General features: G+C 42.5%; 1 protein-coding gene across 8 annotated transcripts in view; it reads left to right on the forward strand.

Moving 5' to 3' along the window:
• The first annotated feature begins 206 nt into the window (after positions 1-206).
• SOX4 (SRY-box transcription factor 4) overlaps positions 207-25,834 on the forward strand; it is a 53,812-nt gene continuing 28,184 nt past the window's right edge. For 2 of the 8 annotated variants that reach the window (XR_014251312.1, XR_014251313.1), the window contains exons 1-3: positions 207-1,722; positions 5,463-5,540; positions 6,693-6,738. Coding sequence is in view for 3 of the 8 variants with exons in the window: in XM_082415198.1 (XP_082271324.1) it covers positions 352-1,788 (1,437 nt within the window). In the remaining 5 variants the exon portion in view is untranslated. Of the gene's footprint in view, positions 2,620-3,219; positions 4,542-5,462; positions 5,541-6,692; positions 6,742-11,557; positions 11,806-13,506; positions 13,938-25,834 lie in introns of those variants that run through there. The other 6 variants (XR_014251310.1, XR_014251311.1, XR_014251314.1 and 3 more) reach the window with 6 other exon arrangements.

The following is a 25,834-nucleotide window of genomic DNA, read 5'->3' on the forward strand; positions in this document are numbered from 1 at the left end:
CAAGAAACTCCTCTCCACTTTAGCACGGTCTCCAGGACTCAAGAGCCGAGAGACAGCGCAAACTGCGGCGCGGTGAGAGAGAGAAGAGCGAGAGAGAGAGGGAGGGAGACTCTCCAGCCTGGGAACTATAACTCCTCTGCAAGAGGCGGAGTACTCCCGCCCCGCATCTTTTGGAGACTTTTCTCTCTTCGCCCACCTCCGCCCCGGTCGGGAGTTGAGCCGCCCGCTCGGCCGCCGCGCGCGTGCCCCAGCTCGGCGTGCGCTTGGCCCCGGGAGCCGGGAGGGCCCGGCGATTGCGCCGCGGCCGCCGCAAGGGTGTGAGCGCGCGTGGGCGCCCGCCGAGCCGGGGCCATGGTGCAGCAAACCAACAACGCCGAGAACACGGAAGCGCTGCTGGCCGGCGAGAGCTCGGACTCGGGCGCCGGCCTCGAGCTGGGCATCGCCTCCTCCCCCACTCCCGGCTCCACCGCTTCCACGGGCGGCAAGGCCGACGACCCGAGCTGGTGCAAGACGCCGAGCGGGCACATCAAGAGGCCCATGAACGCCTTCATGGTATGGTCGCAGATCGAGCGGCGCAAGATCATGGAGCAGTCGCCCGACATGCACAACGCCGAGATCTCCAAGCGGCTGGGCAAACGCTGGAAACTGCTCAAAGACAGCGACAAGATCCCTTTCATTCGAGAGGCGGAGCGGCTGCGTCTCAAGCACATGGCTGACTACCCCGACTACAAGTACCGGCCCAGGAAGAAGGTGAAGTCCGGCAACGCTAACTCCGGCTCCTCGGCCGCCTCCTCCTCCAAGCTGGGGGAGAAGGGCGACAAGGTCGGTGGCAGCGGCGGGGGCGGCCACGGGGGCGGCGGCGGTGGCGGGAGCGGCAACGCGGGGGGAGGAGGCGGCGGCGCGAGCGGCGGCGGCGCCAACTCCAAACCCGCGCAGAAAAAGAGCTGCGGCTCCAAAGTGGCGGGCGGCGCGGGCGGCGGGGTCGGCAAGCCCCACGCCAAGCTCATTCTGGCGGGCGGGGGCGGCGGGAAAGCGGCGGCCACCTCCGCCTCCTCTTTCGCGGCCGAGCAGGCGGGGGCCGCCGCCCTGCTGCCCCTGGGCGCCGCCGCCGCCGCCGCCGACCACCACTCGCTGTACAAGACGCGGACTCCCGGCGCCTCGGCCTCGGCGGCGGCCTCGGCCTCCACCGGCCTCGCGGCCCCGGGTAAACACCTGACCGAGAAAAAGGTGAAGCGCGTCTACCTGTTCGGCGGCCTGGGCGCGTCGTCCTCGCCCGTCGGCGGCGTGGGCGCGGGCGCCGACCCCAGCGACCCCCTCGGCCTGTACGAGGAGGGGGGCGCCGGCTGCTCGCCCGACGGGCCGAGCCTGAGCGGCCGCAGCAGCGCCGCTTCGTCGCCGGCCGCCGGCCGCTCGCCCGCCGACCACCGTAGCTACGCCAGCCTGCGCGCCGCCTCGCCCGCCCCGTCCAGCGCGCCCTCGCACGCGTCCTCGTCGGCCTCGTCCCATCACTCCTCCTCCTCCTCGTCCTCCTCCTCCTCCGGCTCGTCGTCCTCGGACGACGAGTTCGAAGACGATCTGCTCGACCTGAACCCCAGCTCAAACTTTGAGAGCATGTCCCTGGGCAGCTTCAGCTCGTCGTCGGCGCTGGACCGGGACCTGGATTTTAACTTCGAGCCTGGATCCGGCTCGCACTTCGAGTTCCCGGACTACTGTACGCCCGAGGTGAGCGAGATGATCTCGGGAGACTGGCTGGAGTCCAGCATCTCCAACCTGGTCTTCACCTACTGAAGGGCGCGCGGGCTGGGAGAAGAGGGCCGGGGGGCGGGGGGAGGGGGCAGAGAGGAAAAAGAAAAAAAAAAAAAATGCGGACAGAGAAAGAGTTGCAAGAGAAAAGGGAAAAAAAAGAAAAAGGAAAAAGGAAAAGGAAAAAAAAAAAGTGAGCAGGGCCGGCTTGGGCCGCGTCCCGGTGGTCGGAGAGCAGCGCGGCGGCGTTTGGGGACCCGCGCTCCCATCCCCCACCTCCCCGGCCGGAGGGACGCGGCGGAGGCGGAGGTAGACAGGGGCGACCTTTTATTGTTGTTCTTGATGTTGTTGTTGATGGCGAAAAAGCGACTTCGAGTTTCCTCCCCTTTGCTTGAAGAGACCCCCCCCCCCCGCCCCGCACCGCTTCCAACGAGCTTCCGGACTTGTCTGCACCCCCGGCCAGAAGCCGAGTTGGTAGTTTTCTAAGAGACTGAAGGAATCTCGTTCCTCTCTCATCGCCCCCTTGGTGTTTTATATTTGGTTTTTGGTTTTTGATCCGGAGAGGAGGAGGAAAAAAAAAAAAATACAGCGCGCCCCCGGGGGGTTTTGTTCTCAGCATCCCCGCCCCCATCCTTCTTCTCCGCCAACCCCCCCCCCTCCCCCAAGAAGACAGAAGGCTCCGGGGAGTCGAATTTGACCGACGGCGGATGTTGGAGGGTCGCACGGACCCGAGCGCCGGGACTGAGAGACTCCACGCTGGCGAATTCCCGTTTTGTTTTTGGAGGGGTTTTTTTCTCTCTCTCCTTTTTTTTTTTTTCTTTTTTTCTTTTCTTTTTTTTTTTTTTTTTTCTTGCCCCTGCAGCCGGAGGAGGAGATGTTGAGTGACCGGCGCTCGGAAATGACCCAAGAACCTAGTTGGAAAGCCACACCAGCCAGGGCGAGGGGCGGGGAGGAGAAAGACACGAACTGGAAAGGGGCGAATAATAAAACTGAAATGGATTTGCACGTTGGGGAGAAGGTGGCGGCGTCTCCTGGGCCTCCGCCTCCCGCATCACTGAAATCAGTGAGGTGAGACTTCAAGGCCCGCAGGCGCGGAGGAGAGGAGACTGTCTGATGTGGTACCGGGGCAGTGGAGGGCGAGTGGTGTCGGGGGGAAAAAAAAGGTTTTTTGCTTCTCTTAATCGGAATCGTGATGGTGTTGGATTATTTCACTGGTGGGGTTAATATAGCATGTTATCCTGTCTATCTTTTAAAGATTTCTGTATAAGACTGTTGAGCAGTTTTTAAAATAGTGTAGGATAATATAAAAAGCAGATAGATGGCGCTATGTTTGATTCCTACGACAGAAATTATCACCAGCTTTTTTTCATTCTTAACTCTTTAAAGGATTCAAACGCAACTCAAATCTGTGCTGGACTTTAAAAAACAATTCAGGACCAAATTTTTTCTCAGTGTGTATGTGTTTATTCCTTATAGGTGTAAATGAGAAGACGTGTTTTTTTCCCTCACCGATGCTCCATCCTCGTTTTTTTTTTTTTCTTTTTTTTTTTTTCCTTGTAAATGTAATCAGATGCCATTTTATATGTGGACGTATTTATACTGGCCAAACATTTTTTTTTCTTATTTTGTCCCTTTTTTCTTTCTTTTGCTTTTTTTTTTCTTTTTACTTCCTTATTTACTCCTTCCTTCCTTTTTTTCTTTCTTTCTTTTTTTTTTTGTAGTTGTTGTTACCCACGCCATTTTACGTCTCCTTCACTGAAGGGCTAGAGTTTTAACTTTTAATTTTTTATATTTAAATGTAGACTTTTGACACTTTTAAAAAAACAAAAAAAGACAAGAGAGATGAAAACGTTTGATTATTTTCTCAGTGTATTTTTGTAAAAAATATATAAAGGGGGTGTTAATCGGTGTAAATCGCTGTTTGGATTTCCTGATTTTATAATAGGGCGGCTGGTTAATATCTCACAGTTTAAAAAAATCAGCCCCTAATTTCTCCATGTTTACACTTCAATCTGCAGGCTTCTTAAAGTGACAGTATCCCTTAACCTGCCACCAGTGTCCATCCTTCGATCTCAGTCCTATAAAAAGGGGGAGGAGAATTAGCCAAACACTGTATGATTTTAAGAAAAACAAATTTTTTAAGCAAAATACTGTTTTATCCAGAGGCTTTAAAACTGGGGCATTTACAGCAAAAAGGGATCCTGTAGCTTTAACTTGTAAACCACATCTTTTTTGCACTTTTTTTATAAACAAAAACGTGCCGTTTAAACCACTGGATCTATCTAAATGCCGATTTGAGTTCGCGACACTATGTACTGCGTTTTTCATTCTTGTATTTGACTATTTAATCCTTTCTACTTGTCGCTAAATATAATTGTTTTAGTCTTATGGCATGATGATAGCATATGTGTTCAGGTTTATAGCTGTTGTGTTTAAAGATTGAAAAAAGTGGAAAACATCTTTGTACATTTAAGTCTGTATTATAATAAGCAAAAAGATTGTGTGTATGTATGTTTAATATAACATGACAGGCACTAGGACGTCTGCCTTTTAAGGCAGTTCCGTTAAGGGTTTTTGTTTTTAAACTTTTTTTTGCCATCCATCCTGTGCAATATGCCGTGTAGAATATTTGTCTTAAAATTCAAGGCCACAAAAAACAATGTTTGGGGGAAAAAAAAAGAAAAAAATCATGCCAGCTAATCATGTCAAGTTCACTGCCTGTCAGATTGTTGATATTTACCTTCTGTAAATAACTTTTTTTGAGAAGGAAATAAAATCAGCTGGAACTGAACCCTAAATCTTGACTTTTGTCATTATTATGCCCAAAGCCTAAGATTGGAAGGGCCCTATGGTTTCTAGAAACTACACCATCTGCCTTAGCTTTGAAACAAGTGAGTTTCAGAGAGGCCTGTTAAATGCCATCTTATTGAGGAATAATTACTAAGTTCCTCTCGCGGAGATTTCACAGGCCCTAACCCTGAAAGGATGCTGTCAGCTGAGTATGTGTCAACTCTACATGCTTTCTAGGAATTTTCTGAGTTTACCCTATTTAAATAAGCGCCCTTTGTCTTGAATTTTAAAAAGGGGGGAGGGGCAACCTGGACAGAATTCCTTACAGATGAAACCTGCTGGCTGATCTTTTTTTTAACTTTGTGGTCCTAAAGCTGCTTTCTCCTTGACTTGCCCAGAGTTACTAGCGGCTAGAATTGTTTCCCACAGATTAAGAACAAATATGCCTGTTAAATTATCAATATATTGTGGTGGAGAAAGGCATTACCAGTTACGAGATAGAAAAGTATGCATTTTCCTCCAAAACAGCTTCACGTGGTGCCAAAATCTCCGTTTTGTGCCATGACCAACGTGGTTATTCATGTAAATGAAAAGCAACAGTAAGGGTGACCTGGAGAAGTTGACTCCATAAGGACTAAGAGGAAAGATTCCCCCCCTCCCGCCCCCCAAATCTGGGAATAGCACACATTCAGCTAGTGGAGATTTATACTTTCTATAATCATCAGGCACAGTATTAATGAGATGTGTATGCAAGGAGAAAAAAGTGCCTTGAATTTCCTAAGGCCTGTTGGTATTTGGTTTGGAGCCTGCACCTTGCTAAGGGGCACAATTTACTGTTTACTTTGAGGGTTAACAATTTCCATTAACTAGCAAAATCCATCTTCCCTTCCAAATATTTGTTAAAAATGTCTGCTTTATATGTCTTCTAGTTTTTCAGCACTGGAGAGGAGGGGTTAATAAGCAGACGTATGTGGAAATAACCCTTTAATCATCAGGATTGCTTGTAGGTAAGGAAGTCTCCTTCATCCTGGAATGTACAGCTGGACGAAGAGATTTTTGGAGCCTGTAGTCCAAAACAAGCAATTTTTTTTGGTCAATGAAAAGCAGTAATTCCCCCCTCCAAAACAATACAACTATCATGTTTCAGTATAATTTCATCTTTTAAAGATCGTTTTAGCTACTAGTCTCCAAATTTTTCTTTCATGTGTTCACTAATACATTTAGTTTTAACTGCATTTGTGTTCTGTGATGGTAATATCGTTTTTTAAAAAAGATCTTAAAAAAAAATGTATCTTAAGTTTCTTCAAAGACTTTTGTAAAAGGACTCTTCTACAAAGTGCTTTTTGTTCATGGTAGTGATAATATGATTGTTTAGTTTTTTCAGATCCAAAGCATGAAAACCTTGACATAAATGAAAACTATATGTTGTAATTTTTTAAGTATATTTTATTTTGTAGGGTTCTGCTAGAACTACATTTATTCTTCCTTGACTTTCCATGTAAGGACAGATGCTTTAACTATTTTCTTTAAGAATTTCGATAACATGGCTTTAAAAACAAAAGCTTAAGTAAAGTGTGTGTCCTTCCTAGGAGATGATAGAGTAAATGTAGGAAACATTTTTGTACTTTCTTTCCTCTGAATCAGTTTTTATTCATAAGGGATACTTATGTGTTAGGTGGTACAAGGCATAATAAACCTGAGAGACCAAATAGTTTAGTATGACTTTTTCTTTCAGATAATTTGGATCAATAGAAAACATAAATTTCAGATTTTAAGAAGAAGAAGCCACTTTTCTTTTAAGATACTGCTCTGGCCCTGGGCTGCATTAGAAATGTGAATCAGTAATACTTGCTTAAGCAAGGTTTGTCGGTTCCTAGTTGAATACCTATAAGTGCCAAGAAAAAATGTAAGCTGATAGGGTGGGCTGAGTGCCTGGATTTTCTGCTCACATTGCTTGGGGCGGGGGGAAAGGGGGCAGGGGTGCTGGAGGCATTAAGGGATTCTGAAGAAAGTGAGAAAGCAAAGGGCTAGGACGTGGACATCCACATCTACCAACTCTTCCCTGGGTTTATGGGGTACCCACGAATCAGAACACATGGTTTGGATAATGCTAGGGTTCAGAATATTTAATCATAAATTTAAAATAATTTATTTTAAAGGAGCATCTGGATAGATCCATATGTCAAGAAAACACTAAGAATTCTGGTAAGAATACAAATCCATCTTACCCATTTGGATTTCTCAGGGTGGAAGGTTGGTATGCTTTATTTTTCTTTGTGGTTATTTTATTATGCCTTTTTTTTTTTCGCCTCCTTTGAGTCCTGTAGTACAATATCTCTCTAACCCATACTTACTAACGTTTACGCTACCCGCCCTATTCTCCTGGAAAATTATCTCCTTATCCATTTTCAGATCTTCACTCTGGCTATCATTTGAAAGCCAAAGGGGGAGGGAGGGAAGCCATTCCAGGCATCTGGTGTTCAGACTCTGCTAGAAACCTGCCAGATTCCCCCTTGCCCAGGGTAAAGCACAAAATTCGCATGCTGCCATCCGAGGTCCTGCACACAATGAAATGCCCACCTTTCCAGTTCTCCAGAAAGAATTCCAGTCCAGTGGTCTCTTCCATTGGACTGCAATTGTCGAAGGACAGGAACTAGACCTTAAATAATTAGTTTCCCCAAATTTACCTTCTCTGTTTCGTTGCATACAGTAAATATTTGATTGTTATTTATTGAATTTACATTGTTTCAATGGCACTTTAAGAGCTTCCAAAATGCCTTTGCGTATTAGGCTTTATTATCACAGCTGTGGTAAGGAGGGAGCCTTGGATTTATTGAAAGCCTGGGTTACAATGCTACCTCTTAGACCAACCAGCTGTGAAGGATGTTCGCATTTCTTAGCCTCCTTAAGCCTCAGTGTTCTAAGCTGTTAAATAGAAAGAATGCTATGTGACATATAAAGCTATTGTGAGAATCTAGTGGAATAACACATGGAGCATACCTGGCATCAAGCCTGGCCTCTTGTATGGGCTCATTAAATGCTAGTTCCTTACCTCATGGGTTGTTCTAAAAAGATAATTCACGTTCAAGCCTAGCACAGTGCAAGCAGTATAGAAGGTACCAAGTTCTTAAAAAGAAAACCCTGGAATTGGTGTCTCCTGATCTGGTACATGAACCCTCGCATCTCAGAATTACCCAAGATTCTTGTGAAGGGCAAAGATGATAAAGATGATCACACGCGGGGGGTGGGGCCCTAATAAGCCTCCATATACAGTGCTCACTGAAGTTGGAGGATCATTGCCTCCATGGTCATTTAGCATTTTCTCCTAATAAATAACGCAGCAAGGGCTTATTACCACCTTTTGCCCCATGGAGAAATGGAATTCAGAGTGGCTCAGTGAAGTCATGAGGTCAGAAGTGAGAGAAACAGCACTGGAATCCCTTCTCTTGAGCGCTAGTTCCGATTTCCAGAAACAGATGTCTTCTGTACTGTAGTCGTAGAGATAGAGACTTAACCCAGGCCTCAAGTTGGAGAGAAGGATTGGCAGTCCTCTGACTTCTGTCCACTTCCCAAGGATGCCCTCCAACCTCCCTAGTTGAAAGGGTAAGTGTAAGTAATTAGCTGTGCATAGGTATCTGTGTTCCAGTTCAACAAATGTGAGCTAAGATAAAAGATCAACTCAGGGACTAAGTTTTGGAAGAAGTAACTGAGGCAGAAGAGAATAGGAACAGTATAAACATGGTGAGTGGAACTTCTGCTTTGCTATCTAACAGTGAGATAATTGGAAATTATTCAGAGTGTACTGAGCCTTTATAGAGAGAGCTACAACCTACCCATTATATCCTAATGAGATTGACCGTTGGCTACAGTTAACTTGAAGGGTTTTATGGTTTCCTGCATGTGTTGTTTTCCTTCTCAATGTTAAAAAGAAGAAAAAAAAAAGCCTCACATCACCAAACGGTATTTCCCAGGGGGCTGTTGGACCAGGCTGCTGCATTTTGGTTTGTGCCTTAGTTAACAACGCACCTTCATGTGCGTGTGTCTGTGGATCCAGGTGATAATAAATTTAGCCCATTTTATTTTCTTCTGACAGGTTCAATTCAGGGCAGTTGGTGTATGGAGTACTGCCAAACAGGCCAGGCCTAAGTCAGGGCAGGAAGCTTCATGTTAGAGCCTTCCTTTACCCTGCAGACTTGTTCTTTAAGGACCAAGTTGTAACTCATTTTAGCACCAGTACACAAAACTGCTTTGCATTTTTGCATCACTCATACCGCATTCAAATGATATTCTACTTGAATTTGTTTTTGTTTTTTTTTAAGGATAGGATAAGAGAAGAAACAAATAATCATATTTATCATCATTTAGCCTGCTTGGTACTTTAGATATTTTCCCCAATATATAATTCTTTGGACCAGTTGTTAGACAACTAATGAACGTGCTGTTTCCTTTCACAACATACAGCTGAAAGACTGGAGGCAGTGAAAACACTGAGCATTATCTTTAGTAGGCTCTCAGCGTAGTGAATGCCCAGCAGTGTAGCACGATGATTGGCTAGAATGTATGGTGCATATAACTGCTTTCATAAAAGCTGAGCAGCCAGGCCCTGTTTAACGATCAATTAGCTCTGGTTGTATGTGTGGTTAATTGCCACTTTCTTACCAGGGCTTGTCCTAACTTCCCCAGCTCCAACACCTAAAACCTGTGAAAATAGTCTCTTCTGGAACTCCTGACCTTCAGTCTTGGCCTCTGCTTTCTCCCTCCCCTTTCCCACACTCCCAGTGCTTCGGGCCTTTTATCTCTCTTGTTTGCCAATCCCCTGAGACTTTGAATAATTTATTTGAAGTTCCTGGGAAGTTGTGGGGCTGTAGTCTCAAAACACATTGCACTTTGTTCCTCCCCTGGCAGAAGTAGGTCCAGAAACCTGTCTTTGAAAGAGGTAGTGCTGAGGACATTTGGGAATTTGCTAACAGTTATAATTTGGTTTTTGGGTGAGCACACAAAGCATCCGAAAGCTGCGGGGGGAATAACACTGGGGTGGAGTTTTGGGAGGTGTTGCTGAAGGTGAAAAGTACTTTACCCAAAGACTATCTAAAAATAGTGTCTCTCAAGATTTTAATAGGTGTTCTGCGGTCAAGTAAATTAAAGAAATGCTGTAAGAAGATTTCCATTTTTTATTGTTATATCAATGTATGTTTTTTTCGTATCTGTGCAAACATGTAAGAGTTTTTCTTGAGTAGCTCCTAGAAATAGAATTGCTAAATCTTAGTGTTACGGACATTGGTTTGTGACAGTTTTTCCACCCTGGAGCTGGTTGGGTATAAAGTGGGGTGGATGTTGAGAAAAATTAGTGATAGGTCTAAGTGAATAAATTAGACTTTGAAACAATCACTTTACACTCCCCCTCTCCGCCCAGAGGGTGAATAGATTCTTTTAGCATGTAAAAAGGGACATCTGCAAATCATTTTGAGATGATTTTTTTATCCTTAGTGTCTGATAAACATACATGATTCGAAAAACAGAACAATTACAGAAATAGCCTTGACCCTCACATGGTGACAAAGTTTAGGGATTTTAGCACTATGGAAATGAACATGAGGACAGGGCTTAGCCCCCTCTGGTCTTTTTCTTCTTCTATTAGAATTCACCAGGCTGATTCCCATTCCTGTGTTACTGGCTCTACTTTTTTTAGGCTCTGTGATTGCAAAAAACACTCACTCAAGTAGCTTGAAATCATGGGGCTTTATTGCAAAGAAAAGCATGACTGTCAGGGAATTAGAAATTTCATGAACATTCTGAGAGAAATATCATTCAAGATACATGGCTCTAGTGAGCAGGTTAATCGGTTGCCTAATTTAGCATCAAGACTGCAAAAATATTAATACTGACCAGATATTCTCTTGGATTTCCTATGTGTCTTGACTTTCTCCCAACACTAAATTCTTGATTCTTTTCTCCTTATCTGATCCTTCAAATTCCCTTTTAAGACAGAATTTCATGTGATCAGTTACTTCATCAGTCACTTGCCCGGCAGTAAATTGGCTGCTTCTGGGTTACATGCCCACTTCTGGACCAATCATTGAGTGTCTACCCACTGATTAGTTGAGTCTATTCTTCACTCTATCATCCCTCCTTTTTTACCTTTGCTCCAGGGATCTGAAAGCCCTCACACTTCCTCTTACATTGCTTCTTTGCTCTCCTTATACTCCGGGATGGCAAGCCCAAGGTCCACAAAGCCGTAGCCTTCCTCCTCTACAATCCGCAGTATCCTCACTTGGAACAGTTTGGTTTTTATCTACTTGATAGACTGATTTTTTTTCCCCTGTAGCTTTAATTTTGTCGCTAAGACTTAGAGATATAAACACAGGGATGGAGTATACCACATTCTAGAGAGTGCTCAACGTTGGCGGCCAGAGAAAGCCCCTTCCCCAATCATTCAGAGCAGAATTGATCCTACTATAATAAATATTCTCCTTCTCACCACCCCACCACCGCCCCCAGGTCCAAATAAGCAGAAGAAGGGAGAAAAGGAAGGAAGAGAGTCAGAGACCTGAAACATCTTTGAGGCGAGCACAGTGGGTCCTCACACCATTGTATTTGGTCATCGGCTTATTTGTTCTGCCAGAGAGAGAGAGAGAGAGAGGAGGGCTGGAGGGGCTTGTTGATTATCTGCCTTCTACTGTTTGACTCAGAAAGGATATGAGTTTGCACAGATCAAGTACACTGAAGTAGGAGTCTGAGAAAACTGTGGGGAGTACTTTGGGGTGCCAGAATTAGAGAGGTAAGGAAGAATCCAAGCTGGAATCCTCCAGAACAGGGAGAATAGGGCTGTTCCTCAGAAGAACCCACATGTGTGCCCTTGGGAAAAACAGCATTTGGATGCCCACCCGTCAGAAGGCTATCAGTGCCCAGTAGGTGTTCGCTGGAGAATCAACACAAAGAGACAGAGGACTCCAGGCCTGGGCAGTTCAGTGAAGGGATATTCACATTGTTCTCTCTCCTTGCTCCTTCCCCCAACACACTGGAGGAGCTATGCTTGGAAGTGGCATGGGAAGAAAGTATTTTTCCACTCCAACCTGCTGAAGTTGACTCTGGAAAGGTAAGGAGAGGAGATCTGAGTCAAGTTTGAGGGTAAATGTAAAAATTGTATTAGCTTTTTAAAAATTGGAAGTGACCAGAAAGTTATGGACCATACCATCATGTCAGTAGATGCTCTCTTTTGGTTTTTTTTCCTGCACCGTGATGCCAGTCTTATCACACTATATTCTACGGGTGGAACGTCCGTGTGGCAAATTAGCAAAAGATATTTTGGGATGGGCGTGAGGCTATTTTAAAAATAAGTAAGAAAGGGAAGTCCATCCTCTCTAGTCATCACGAAGCCCAAAATTCCCTACTGCCTTTCTTTCTCCTTTAGACAGATGTGCTCAGAGAAATCCACACATAAACATACAACCAGGACAGTTCCTCTTTCACCTATTTTACATTAAAAAATTATGCTTAAAAGTGGAAAAATAAAAACAAACTCCACTGCTTTAGGATATGATCATAGAATTTTAAACTTTTTAGATTACAAAGGAACTTTAGAGGCCATCTGACCCATTGCCCTTCATTGATCCTACCAAACCCCCCAAGCCCCACATAACCCTGAAAAGCAGTCCACGCTCCCAAATTATTGTTGTCAAAATTGTTATTCAAATCCCTGTCCCCTCAAAACAAAATAAAACCCAGTGTCTTTCCCTGAGGACTACTGTTAGGTAGGTGTTGGAAGAATATCAATATGGTTGAAACTTTTTTTTTTTTTTCTAAATTTATTTACTTATTTATGGCTGTGTTGGGTCTTCGTTTCTGTGTGAGGGCTTTCTCTGGTTGTGGCAAGTGGGGTCTACTCTTCATCGCGGTGCGCGGGCCTCTCACTATCGCGGCCTCTCTTGTTGTGGAGCACAGGCTCCAGACGCGCAGGCTCAGTAGTTGTGGCTCACGGGCCCAGCTGCTCCGCGGCATGTGGGATCTTCCCAGACCAGGGCTCGAACCCGTGTCCCCTGCATTAGCAGGCAGGTTCTCAACCACTGCACCACCAGGGAAGCCCGAAACTTTTTAATTAAATGATCCTCACTCTCTTAACTGCTAGGCATATTTACATTTTAAAAAGATGATGTTAAGTTCAACAAAGCTATTCATTTGTATAAGAGTGAGTAGTTTGACAAAATGAAGTGGGAACATGCAGGAAATGGAGATTTCTTTAGCTGTAGGTTAGTAATTGGTTGCCATTTTGGCAGACTCACTGGTAGCAGGCCTCGGGAATCTGCCAGAGGGTCGACTCCTCTAAATTGTTTTAACTTCTCCCAATGAATTCTCCTTTGCCATCCAAACTCACATGTTCTCTGAAAGAGTGGGAGGATATTAAGGGCAGTGTTCAAATGTTGTAGGTTCAAATACATAATACAAAACTGGCTCAAAGAACTTCTCAATAAACCACAAGCATTTTATGAAGGAACCTATCCTCAAATATTTAGGGAGTAGAAAAACCCAAGATATTCTCCATTCTTTCATGCCCGTTTGTAAGAAGACAGAGGTTTGCAAACTGGGACTGCCAGTTGCTTTCCCCTTCTTGCTGCGATTAACAAGACCTTAACAACTGTGGAACATTTAAAAACTAAACCCGACAAAGGATAATTGAAACTATTCATTTCTACCTAACAAAAGAGGCTGGAGACCACTGTGGTTCTCTAACCTGTACACATTCATCATACAGTCCGGGAGGAGGACCTCCTGCATCTCTTGCCCCTTGATTTCCGCATGGCTCAGTCCCTTGGGAGGGAGCACTTTTCTCTCTGTGCCCTCTCTGATTCAAGTTGGTCCATCTGGAAGTAGTATTACCCAAGCATTTATACCCCGAGCCTGGTTCGCCACAAGTGACTGCATGTTTCCTGAAACCAACTATTGGCAGCTGTTACATAGGCCTTTTCTGCTTTTTAGATACCTATAATTACACCAATTATGCCAATCATTGATGTTTATAAAGGATTTAAAATTTTACACACCCAGAAGAGTCTATCAGAAAGCAGCATCTGAGGCAGAGTGACACCCCACAGAGGGGCCTATTTGGCCATTGCAATTGCTGCATCAAAAGAGTAAGTGAAGCTTCTTGTGAGCCTGTATGTCTTAGGCAAGTTAATCCTGTCTCTGGAATAAAATTGTTTGGTTAAGGACCACAGAACTCAATCTAACTTTTATTTTCAAAGGAAAGAACACTGTATCCAAGTCAATGAAATCAGGTTTTTTGACCTGAGACCCTCCGAACTGCGATATGAGGATGAGATGGTTGGCATTCCTCTGTCCCAGGCTCCACGTTTAGATACAATAAAAGACTGCATGAGGACCATCCAGTCAGCCCACTGAGCTGGAAGGTAAAGAGCCATCCTGGCAGTGCCCAGGTGAGCCATATTACAGCCTGGGGCAAAGGGAAAATAGGGTAATACTGATCCTGTATTTAAAATGTTGATACTTGGTTCATCATGGATTTTTTTTTTTTTTTGCATTGATTTTGATTTTTTTAAAATACTGCATTAAGATATTGTTTATTTTGATTGATGAGTTTTTTGGGTCCCCCTTAAATTTTGTGTCTCGCTTGCCTCACCCTAGCCCTTGCCCTGGGTTCCCTGGGGCAAGTTTGGTGTGTGGTTTGCTGGCTTGGTGACTGGTCCTTACACCTGAGTCCTTTTTATATGCCTTTAAATGCAATTAATGTATTTGCCATTTGCCCAGCAGCCAGCTGGACAGAATTGGAACTATTTTTAGTTGACTTCTTGAAACATTAGAACAATTGTCCTTAATTGTTAGTATTTGTAAGGATTGTCTGGGGTGCTTGTTAAGAACACAGATGTCCATACCTCATGCCCAGAAGTTTGGGATTTCCTATGCCGAGGTGGAATTCATTCGGATCTCTGCCTATTTGCATTTTTAGATTAAAATGCTTCTGATGCAGGTATTTTACAAACCACACTTGTGTAAAAGCCTCTTTTCAGGAGATAGTTCTATTTTGTGAGCTATACCCCGTTCCATCAGGGGCAAAGGGGATTACTGGGGTTTGGCAGCAGCCTATGGAATAGCCACCAAAAAAGTAACAATAACAAAGTTACTCTCCAAACCAGCCCTGTAAGGAGCAGAGACCCAGAGCCAGAAACTCCTGTTACAGTAGGCTGTTAGCTATCTGCAGCAGGTAGGATTTTCTGATAATTCAGCAGACATTAAATAAAACAACATGTGTAAGCACTTGATAGCTAAAAGCAGCTCACAAACACAAGAAGTTATTGTTATTACATTTATTCAGTGTTTTTAGAGACACTTAAGACGTTCCACAGAACATTGCATTCCTTCACAAATCCCCATCAGACCAAATTCTCTAAATTTAATAGGATTATCCCCTCATGGAATGCTTTCACAGTATTTCTGAAATCGAGGTCTGAGGGACCACCTCTTTATTGTGCAATCCAGAGGTGATAAGGTGGCTTTTCCTGAAAATGTTACCGGGAGCTTCCCAAAATGCTTTTTCACAGCCTCAGGCACTTATGGAAAGCTGCAGCATTATCTAAATCAAGATAGGAAGAACTTCATAACAACAGAAGCTGATGCAGTTACCATGGGCAGGTTCTATGCATTTGCATGGATTACCTGCGCACTTAGTTCTTGTAGAGCTGGCAGGGACTTTACCCGTGATCAACAGAGGCAGAATTTGAACTCGGGAAGTAGGACACTGGGAGCAGAGCACTTTCCCATGGTACTGCAGCTGGCAGTGGTGGGGCCTGTGCTTCTGTAAGCTGAAGTCTCTTCCTCTCCAGAGTAACATTCCTAACCGGTTTATCAACACTTCTTCCCTAGACGGTTTTTCAGGTGATCCCCCATCTTGGTTCTCTGTTGCACATTTCATACTTGTGAAGGGACTTTGAGGACTGAGGACCTTGTCCATCTGCATAAATCCTGTGTCATATGTCAGGCCAGCCCCAAACCTTCCTAAAGTCGCCCCATCTTCTCGGCGCTTGGTCACGCTGCTGGTGTCTCTCTCTGAGTTTCCTGCCCTCACAATGTGGACTCTTTTTTAACGTGGGCACTAATCCTCAACATCCTTATCTGACGCTTGTGACCCGCCATTTACCCCACTAGAATTGTACTGATGGTGGTTTTGGCTGGTGTAGAATGATTTTGATCCAGTTTCTTCAAAGGTACACAAGCATTGACCTCTCCAACTCAATTCCGTTTTTACTGGCCCTCGCCGGCTGTGGTGAGGCATGCTCCGTGTTTGGGATTCTGTTATCTTTCTGGAACAAGATTGGCCCAGGGCATCTGGTTAGGCGAGTCCCCACAATGCGGGGAAAGAACATAGTGCCTCCTTTGAAAGGCAGGAGCAGAAGAGATTTCTGCTGTAGCCTGCTGCACGCTCTGCTGTAGAAAGGGGCCTTCTAGTTCTCATGAGTTCTGCTTTACTTTTACAGCAGATGGAGAGCTTTTTAACCTCCTGACTTTCTCTCTTTGGGGGAGGTGGGGAGCAGGGAGAGTGCCTGGGCTGGGATGAGAGGCGTGGGGAGGGTAGAGAGGGAGCCAAGCCTGGGAATTATCAGAAAGATATCGATGGAATTTTTATTTTATGTTTGGAAGTTAACAGGGTGAAGTTAAAAGGCAAATCTAGTTTCTCTGTCCACAACTCTGCACACAAACACAGACACACACACACACACCCACTCAGTCCCTTCTCCACCGTCATTCTCCTGTTGCATTGCTTAGAAGAGGAAGGTGATTTTTTGAAAGACATTTGATCCACCTAGTGGAAGAGGAAGCAAACAGGGAGATGAGATCAGGGGGATTTCTGGGAAAGAAAGTGTGAAACACAAGGGACAAAAGAGTGAGTCATCGGGCCAGATGCAATCATGAGAGACCATCTGGCTCAGTGCTTCCCAAACTTTTTTAGGGATATTTGTAAATTTCTACATCAGTTAATAATTGCCTGTTTTGCCGCATTAGGGAGGGGCCGGGGGGGGGGGGGCGGGTGGCGTGTTTATCTATTTACCTCTGACAATGAACATCTGTGTAGAGATTGAGGTAGGGCATTCTATTTTGGCTTAGTCATCTGAAATGAGCCTTTGGAAAACAAATATATATCTGATTGATAAGGAAAAGGAGAAACAAAGGTAAAATAAGGTGGCAAACCCTGGTTCACCTTTTTTCTAGTTGGGAAGGTGGGAAATCCCCTTTCCCACTGCTGTGGGTACAAAGGGCAGATACTCAGTTCCCAGCCTCCTCTTGGCCAGGACCAGCCCCTTGTGTCCCACAAGATGTGCTGAGAGAAAGCCTGCAGGGGAGGGGAGGGGGATGTCTGAGAATGGTTTTCTTGCCGGATAATGGGTGAGAGGCCTTTGATGACTGCCTGTTCCTGTTTCCTTCCTGTTGGGAGCAGCTGCAGTGGCTTATCCTGTGGCCATGAGGGAAAACCCGAGAGAGAACCGTGGAGATGCTGACCCAGAGCCATGACACGGTGAATTATGGAACCAAGTCAAGAACAGCACCGCTGAACTCCTTGTTACACAGGGAAAACAAATTCACATTGACAAAGACACTTTTAGTCAGGTGCTCTGTGGCTTGCAAACAAAATCTTACCTGACACAGATAGAGAAGATCATTTTCATGCAGAAAATATTGATTGGCTTGCTTGGAAACAAATGAAATTACTACTAAACAATTACCACCACTCATGGCATCAACATTTATGGAGCACTTTATATATTTGTGCTTTATATATATTGTTTCATTTAATACTGGCCCTTTGAGATAGTTATTATTATCCCCATTTTATTGATAAGAAAATTAAGTCCAAAGAGGTTAATTAGCCCCAGGTCTAATAAGAAGTAGAACTGAACCTAGGCAGTGTAATTCCACAACTGACCCCCTTTTCTATTAGACATAGGGCAAACATTTAAAGTATGGCATATGTGTTAAGGTAATTCTTAGAAAGTGGTTAGTTATATGTTGTTCATACATAATAGCATTCACTTAACCATCACAATTACTTGGATCAACATGTCCATTTTTACAATTATTTTGAATAGCAATTCAATTAGAATTCCTTTGCAAGATTTTCCAATATCTGAAGTAATAAAAGCTTGCCAAGAATGAAGTCACAAAAGAAAACAAAAGGCACTTTTGAAGAATCATCAAATCTTAGGTTTGAAAGCAACTTGGAGAATATCATGTGACTTTGTGAAATGTTTGGCTGAAATCAGAATTTACCTTAAATGTCGTATTTATATCTGCAAGATTAGTAGCCCCTATTAAAAGAAAGAAAAAAAAAAAAGAAACCAGAATGTAGCCACTTAATTAAATTTAGTTTGGCTCCATGTGATTGCTGAGTTATTTTCTCAGCGATCACAATCAGTTAAATAGAATGAAAATCTTGAGTTTTTCTGGGGCTAATGTAAAGCACTTTGACCTATGGTTAATCTTACCCCTTCCGTTCCCTCTTGAAAAAGAAGGATGTTTGCCTTTCTCTGCCTGTCTCCATGATTACATAAAGATGCCCAAGGGTGGTCCTTCTGTTGTCCATCAGCCTTTTGGGTCTTTGGGAGATTTTCCTGTGGGGCCTCAGAGACTCAACCCTGGGGAGACAGACAGGGGAGCTCTCACTTTCTCCCCCCATTTGGGGCCTTGGTTGCTCTCAGCCAACATGCTCTTCTTTTTCCAAAGTCAAGCCTCGAGATGGTGAAGATGGAAACTAAATGGAAGAGAAATTGTTCTGAGTTTTCTCTGGACCGAGCAGCAGGCCTGTCTGTTTCTTTTCGTGCTTCCTTTCTGAGCCACAGACTTTTTCGCTTTCAGGGATGTGCTTCCGAGGCCTCTGGGCATCCCACTTTCTGAATCTGTTTCAGGTTGGTGCCCTTCTCTCATCATCCTTGGTCTTGTCCCTGCTTTCATCTTTAGCTCGGGCCCTTTGAAAACCTGAGCACACCGGAAAGCTTTGCATGCAGCTGTCTTCACCTTTTCTTCCTCGTGCAAATTCTAATAATACAATCACAAATGATCCCGATTTTGAGAGTCCTCTGTTCTCTTACACTATTTCCCATTTTCAATTGTACCCATCTTTGAATATTTGAAATCTGCTTTCCTAATCTCTTAAAGAGTATGTTGGATGCTACGTAGCTTTTCCTTTCTCTGTTGGATAATTATGATTCCGTGGGTCTCCTGCCCACCCTCCGCCAAGTTTCTTGTCGTTTCCACTGTACTAAAGAATTATTTTCCAGATAAGAATTAAGTCCAGAAAGAGCATCCAAATTACACTTTAGAAGGGAAATTTTAATTTATTCACATTCCAGTGTAGAAGGGAAAGTCACCTATTTCAAAATTAATTAAAATCTGTAAACAAAGGAAAAATTTATTCTTTATTCTTTTATTTATTTATTTATTTATTTATTTATGGCTGTGCTGGGTCTTCGTTTCTGTGCGAGGGCTTTCTCCAGTTGCGGCAAGCGGGGGCCACTCTTTATCGCGGTGCGCGGGCCTTTCACTGTCGCGGCCTCTCTTGTTGCGGATCACAGGCTCCAGACGCGCAGGCTCAGTAGTTGTGGCTCACGGGCCTAGTTGCTCCGCAGCATGTGGGATCTTCCCAGACCAGGGCTCGAACCCGTGTCCCCTGCATTAGCAGGCAGGTTCTCAACCACTGCGCCACCAGGGAAGCCCTATTTATTCTTAAATCAATTCTATAACCTCCTCCTTCCTGGAGTTAATATAATGTATTCCTTTTTGAGTGTTAAAGTATATAATGGTGGATCAAAAATCATGCATAGTTTTGTTGATTTAATTGAAAGATTTAGAAGTAAATTTTTTTCAATTTTTTCCTTCTTTTAAAATTCCATGGACACAAAACTTTAAAACTTTATATGTCTTTTATTCTTAGCTATAACTGATTCTTTTAAAAATTCCATAACCTAATTGCACTGTGGCCTCAAATCATGTTTATTTTTAAGAATCCTAACTTGATTGTTTCCTGCTAATTTGTTTTAAAATTGAGGCTGTTTTCAACCCTAATTTTTTAATTCAAATCAAAGTAGCTTTTACAACTTTGAGAACCAAATGTCTTTCAGTGCATAATGCACTCTGTGTGCATGTGTGTGTGTGTATGTATGTGTGTGTGTTGTGTATAAAACTATTTTTATTGATTGAGAGGTAACAAACACCCTATTTAAAAATGGGTCTAATTATTAGGGTCACTGTCTTCCCCAACAAGAAGTCAAGGGAGCAGTTCCTGGTTGACTGACCAGCTCCACAGTGTCTTCAGAAACCCAGTCTCTTTCTTTCTCACTGTTCAGCATCACTTGACCAAATTAATGGGTTTAACAACTCTAGGCATCTCATTGTCACTAAACGACACTGCAAAGCAGGAAGGGAGGAGAAAGAGTTTCTCTTCTTGTCTGCTTCTTTCTCTCTGATGTCTCTCTCTCCCCAAAGTTTCCTGAAAACACCCCCCCCAAACATACACATACATACATATACACACATATATTTTTTACGTCTTACATGTATGCATTAACAATATTATTAAAATTTACAAACATAGACTACAATTTAAGTAGTGTCATGGAACATTATTAAAGCAAGAAAAAATTAATTCTACTTGTCCTCATTATTTAAAAAATTAGATAAGTAAATTGAGAAAGAAGAAGAAATCTTTGAAATAATGCAGGAGGTGAGGATCATTATTACCCTGATTTAGGCATGTTTGTTGATAAATCACATTCTCTGAAAGAAAACTCTACCAGTAAAAACCTAATATAAGGCCATTAAATCTACATTAGGGGTTAATTCTAACCTCTAGCACCAGTATTTTAAAAACAGTTAATTCTATTATAATAATCTTCTATTAAAATAAAATAAAAGGTGTAGGTACATATCGAAGACAAGAGAACATTTTAGGACTTAGCTCTAAATGAATCCCTGTGCTATGTCTGCAAATTATCAGAATTGGAATCATGTCCTAGGGTCCTTCTAATCATACTTTATATATGCAAACTGTATTAACTGGTTTGAGTTAATGATAGCTTTTACATGGAAGCCTAGCCCTAACCTGATGCTGCAGCCAACCCATTTTACGGAGGAGCCTGCTTGTACCTGAAAGTGAATAGATTATGAAAGCTGTAATTAAGGAGAGGGCATGTACAGGTCCTTTGCTTATTTAACTGCCAACTAAATGAAAGTGCTTGAAAAAAGTTTAAACTTTAAAACTGGCACAAAGCCTTCAGCAAATAAGAGTTCTGTGAGTTTTTGTTTCATTCAGGAAACTCTATCAGATGAGAACTTGAGTCTGGGTTCTATTCCCACAAGCCCACTGACCCAGCTCTCACCTTTGTAGTCAATGTCATCTTTGTTGCTAAATCCACTGTGTGCTTTTCCGTCTTGATCTGACCGGCCCTCCCTGAAGTGTTGGACACGCCTGTCACATCCTCCTGCGCGAAGCTCTCCTCCCTTGCTTTCTGTGACACCACCTTCTCCCAGGTGTCCCCTGCTCCATGGGCGCTTCTCTTGGGCTCTTCTGCCGCTGGGCCACGTCTTCCATATTGGTGATCTGTGGGTCTCTTTTCTCACCCTCCACCTTCTCTGGTGAGTAAGAGCATCCAACTAGCATGCTCTTGTTCACTTCCATGGCTTTAAAAATGATATACATTGCACACTCGTAACTTATATAATATTGTATATCAACTATGCTTCAATAAAAAATATTTTAAAATAAAAGACATATGAACTGTTGGCTCCCGGAATCTGTGTTTAAGTGCCCTAGCCTCTCTCCTGCACCCCAGACCTACTAAATAGCTCCATGTGGATGTCTCCCGTTGATGTCAAACTCACGTTTGATGTCATGAACTCCTGAGATCTCCTTCAAGACTGCTCTTTCTCTGATACTCACTCTTTTTGATGAGTGACACTACTGTCACTCAGTGGTGAGGTCATTAAAAGGAACAATTCTAGATGCCTTCTTCAGCTTTTCTTCACTCACACGTCCAGTGATTTACTAAGTGTCCTGCAGTCTACCTTCTCGATGTCTCTGGAATTTACCTTTCACTCCATTCCTGCTGCCACTACTGTAGGCCAGGACTTTATCATGATCTCACATGGGATATTTTGGCGGCCTTTCACCTGTTCTCCTATCTAATCTTGCCCAGCTTGAGTCCATTCATCACACTGTCCCTAGCATGGTCTATTTAAAACATAAGTCCAATCATTTCACTCCCCTGGTTGCAATCCTTGAATGCCTCTGCATCACGTTCAGGAGATTTCAAAGGTTGTAGCATGGTTTACAGCACTCTTGGGAACTGGTCCTGATTTAGCTTCCTGGTGTCATTTGTTACCACCCCTCCTTCCTCCCTTACAATGAACCTCTCTGTATTCTGTACATCAGCAGTACTAAAATATTTTCAGTTACCGAAAGATACCATGATTTCTCACTTTTGTGCTCTTGATATGATTTCCTGGCTTCATGTTATCCCCTTTCTCCATTTCTTCACCTGGCTAACCCTTTCCTTGAGAAATCAACATAGGCTTCTCTCTTTGGGAGGACCTTCCCCACCCCAGTCTGGCCACCTCTGCTGTGATTCCATATTACTCTGGAAATATCAAAGTGCTTATTTTATAACCATCTGTTTGCCTGTCTTTCCCCCTAACCATAAAATCTTTGAGGGAGCAACTAGTGTCTTATTGGTCCTCGTAAGCTCCCCACCTTAAATAGGCCATTCCTTAATACATGCTCTAATGCAGCAAAAATTAGGCAACTAGTTAAGATAGAAAACAAGTTTTAAGATAGAAAACAAGTTTCGTAACTTTTTTCAAGAAGAAGGAAAAAAATTAAAGATATATTCAAATGACTATTTGGGGTCGTATTTTGGTAGAGAATAGGGATATTTTGATTATAGTAGAAACATTATTTTGCTTTTTCGGGGGGGTGTTATTTGTTTAACTGAAGATCTTTTGTTGAAGTGAAATAACTTGGATGTTGGGGGCAAACAAACTTGTCTTCAAACACTAGCCCAAGGCTTCCCTAGTGGTTTGCCCTTGGATGAGTTACTTGTACTTTGGAAACTCATCTCTCTCATCTGCAAAATGAGGATTGTATTCACCTTAGAAGTGTGTTGTGAAGGTTTAAATAAGAGACTTATTTAAAAGTATCTGGATATAGTGAGTGTTCAGTAAATATTGATCATCTTTCCCTTCTTTGAGTAGCTTATTAAACTAGGAGGTTAAGGGGACTTCCCTGGTGGTCCAGTGGTAAAGAATCACCTTCCAGTGCAGGGGATGCAAGGTTTGATCCCTGGTCAGGGAACTAAGATCCCACATGCCGTGGGGCAACTAAGCCCATATGCCACAACTACTGAGCTCGTGCACCTTAACTAGAGAGCTCACGTGCTGCAAACTACAGAGCCCACACGCTCTGGAACCCGCGTGCCACAACTAGAGAGAAAAAACCCACACACCACAACTAGAGAGAAGCCCGCACGTCACAATGAAGAGCCCGCATGGTGCAACTAAGACCTGACACAGCCAAAAAAAAAAAACCTAAGAGACACATCACTTGACCTTCAGATTATATGGATTATAGACTCTAAATATCTCAAAATTGGGTCTATTTGTTCATTTCTTTAATTATAGTAGCTTTGTGAGTTGTGGAATAAACTCATTTTACGGTAATTCATATTATATAAATTATTTTTTCTGTGTAATAATATAAAAGCATCTACAATTTCCCCAATTATCTATTGTATTGAGTAGCACATTAACAAAAGTGGCCTTATTTCATTCCTGTCTAGAAAACATCTTTAGGCATACTAAATAATGTGTAAGTGTGCAGAGTTAAAATAAGTCCAAATGATAATCCATATATTGAAAATTACTAGGTGGAAAGTCATACACTTTATAATTTATTTCTTTGCTATTGCACATGGCATAGAGCACTGCTTGTAATTCTGGAAAGTAAATCACATGAATCTGAGCAAGTGGATTTAAAAGGAGACTATAATTCAGATAGTTGCTAAAATAAATTTTCAGATAAAAAAGCTAAATCTAGGCAGTAAATTGGGCAATTTAACATTTTTTAAGTATTCTGCAAACATTTGAAATGGCTTTTTAAAGTGTTTTAAAAGTCAGTTCAGTCCTTTTTTAGGGTAAATAATTGCTCCACTTGAAAGCCTTGGCAAAGGGACTCAAGCTCCTATTCCCAATACCCCTCACTTTATGGGTTTTTTCACCCACAGATCTCTAGCAGGTTAAACTGGCTACGTATTGGCTTCTTTTCACAAGATATGAGTAATTACTTTAATTGCTCTGGTTTATTAAGTGAAATCCAAAGTAACTTCTGTGCCTACCTAACATTTAGTTAATGAGCACAGTGGTACCTCCAGGAGATTAATGGAGCTTTGATAAAGGGGTAGTTTAATGGGTGAAGCAGCACATCTAGATTTCATTGGGAAAGGGGTGGAATAATCCATGTATTTGGATGCAAGTTAATGTAATTACATTGTAATTTTGGTTATTGTGAAAAGACAGTTTGCCACTGGAAGTGGGAGCTGGAAGATAACTAATGTAAGTAATTGGAATCTATAACAAATATTAATTGAGTACCTACCAGTTGCAAGGCTCCAGGGTAAGTATTGTGACAAAGACAAGGAAACATAGGACTTAGTATCTCTTCTCAAGTAACTAACTTTCATTTGAAATGGGAACAGATTATGTCACTCACCTACTTAAAACCCTTCAAATGTTTTCCATTGCAGAGAATAACTTCCAGACTCTTCAACATAGCCACAAGGACTGATGCGACACTGAATATAATGTTCCCCATTGCTCAGTAGATTCTAGCCATACGTTCTTTGTTTTCCCTGAACATGCCCAGCTTGTTTCTGTCTTAAGGGCTTGGCAGGAACTGTTTCTTATGCCTGGAATGCTCCTTTCCAGTCTTCACATGGCTGCTTCTCATCGTTCAGATCTCACCTCAAATGTCCCTTTTCAGATAAGACTTCCTCAACCACCAGCACATCTCTGGTGCATAACTTACTTTCTACATAGCTTATCACTATGAGAAATTATCTTATTTGTTCTTTCTTTTCCCAGCCATCACTAGGACACAAATAACCTGACTGTGTCTATTCTGTTTGTCTTTGTGATCTCAATGCCTGGAATGATGCTTGATACACAGTAAATAGTCAACAAATATTTGTTGAATATTGAATGAATGAGGTCGCCACATCTCTTTGAGCCCAGAGTTTCTATTAAGAGAGAATTAAATGAGATTTTATACATATCACACATGTATATGATATATTGTAAAATATAATTTAACATATATAAAATCTCATTTCATCTATCTATATGTAATATGTAAAATCTCATTATATATAATGTATACACATAAAATGAGATTTTATAATATATAAATGCCAGATCTATATCTATATATCTACCTGGCACTTAGCAAAGCATCTGGCCCAAATTAAGAGTGCAATATTTGGTAACTGTTATATTTTCCACAGATGATGCAGGATAAAGTTAGGATCCTGGGAACAAGTTTTGAAACTTACATTTATTCTGCTAACAATACTTACGGAAAACACTTGTAGTTTCTTCAGAAATTTCATCTCAAGAACTTGCTGAAAACATGTTCAAAATTATGAGGAGACCGCTTGATAAGAGGTTTTCATAAATATTTTCTCAAACCAGATGGCAATGATTTAGCAAAAAGAAGCACTTCGAAAATCACTGTTCTGAGTTTTACCAAATAACCTGACCCATTCAGAAGATTTGGGAGTTCACTTTAGGAGACTACTGGAAAAGATAAAATTTGTTGTGCAAAACCTATATCATTTTGATTAGGAATTAATTCTTAGTGTCCAACCTTTCCTGAGAAGGCCATTAAATATCTTTTGGATTGCTCATCTTTATCTTGAACTAAGCAACATTGAACTGAATATTCATTTTCAATTGATAAGAATGAAAAAACAGATTTTTCTCTTATTTTCAGGTGTACGCTTTTGCAAACCAATTAGCTTTGTTATTACTACTTGAAGATCTTATTTTATTATTTTTTAATTGAGTTGCATTCCTTTGTTTTCATAGTATTTGCTTTTATAGTTATTTCCTATGTACAGAGTAATACAGTGCATATGGTGGTGATCATTTAAAAATATCATTGATATGCTATTGATATGATATTGATATTGATAAAATATCATTGATATGATATTGATATTGATAAAATATCATTGATATCATTGATATGATG

This window comes from Balaenoptera physalus (assembly GCF_965194825.1).
Source record: "Balaenoptera physalus genome assembly, chromosome: 11".
Lineage (NCBI taxonomy): Eukaryota > Metazoa > Chordata > Mammalia > Artiodactyla > Balaenopteridae > Balaenoptera > Balaenoptera physalus.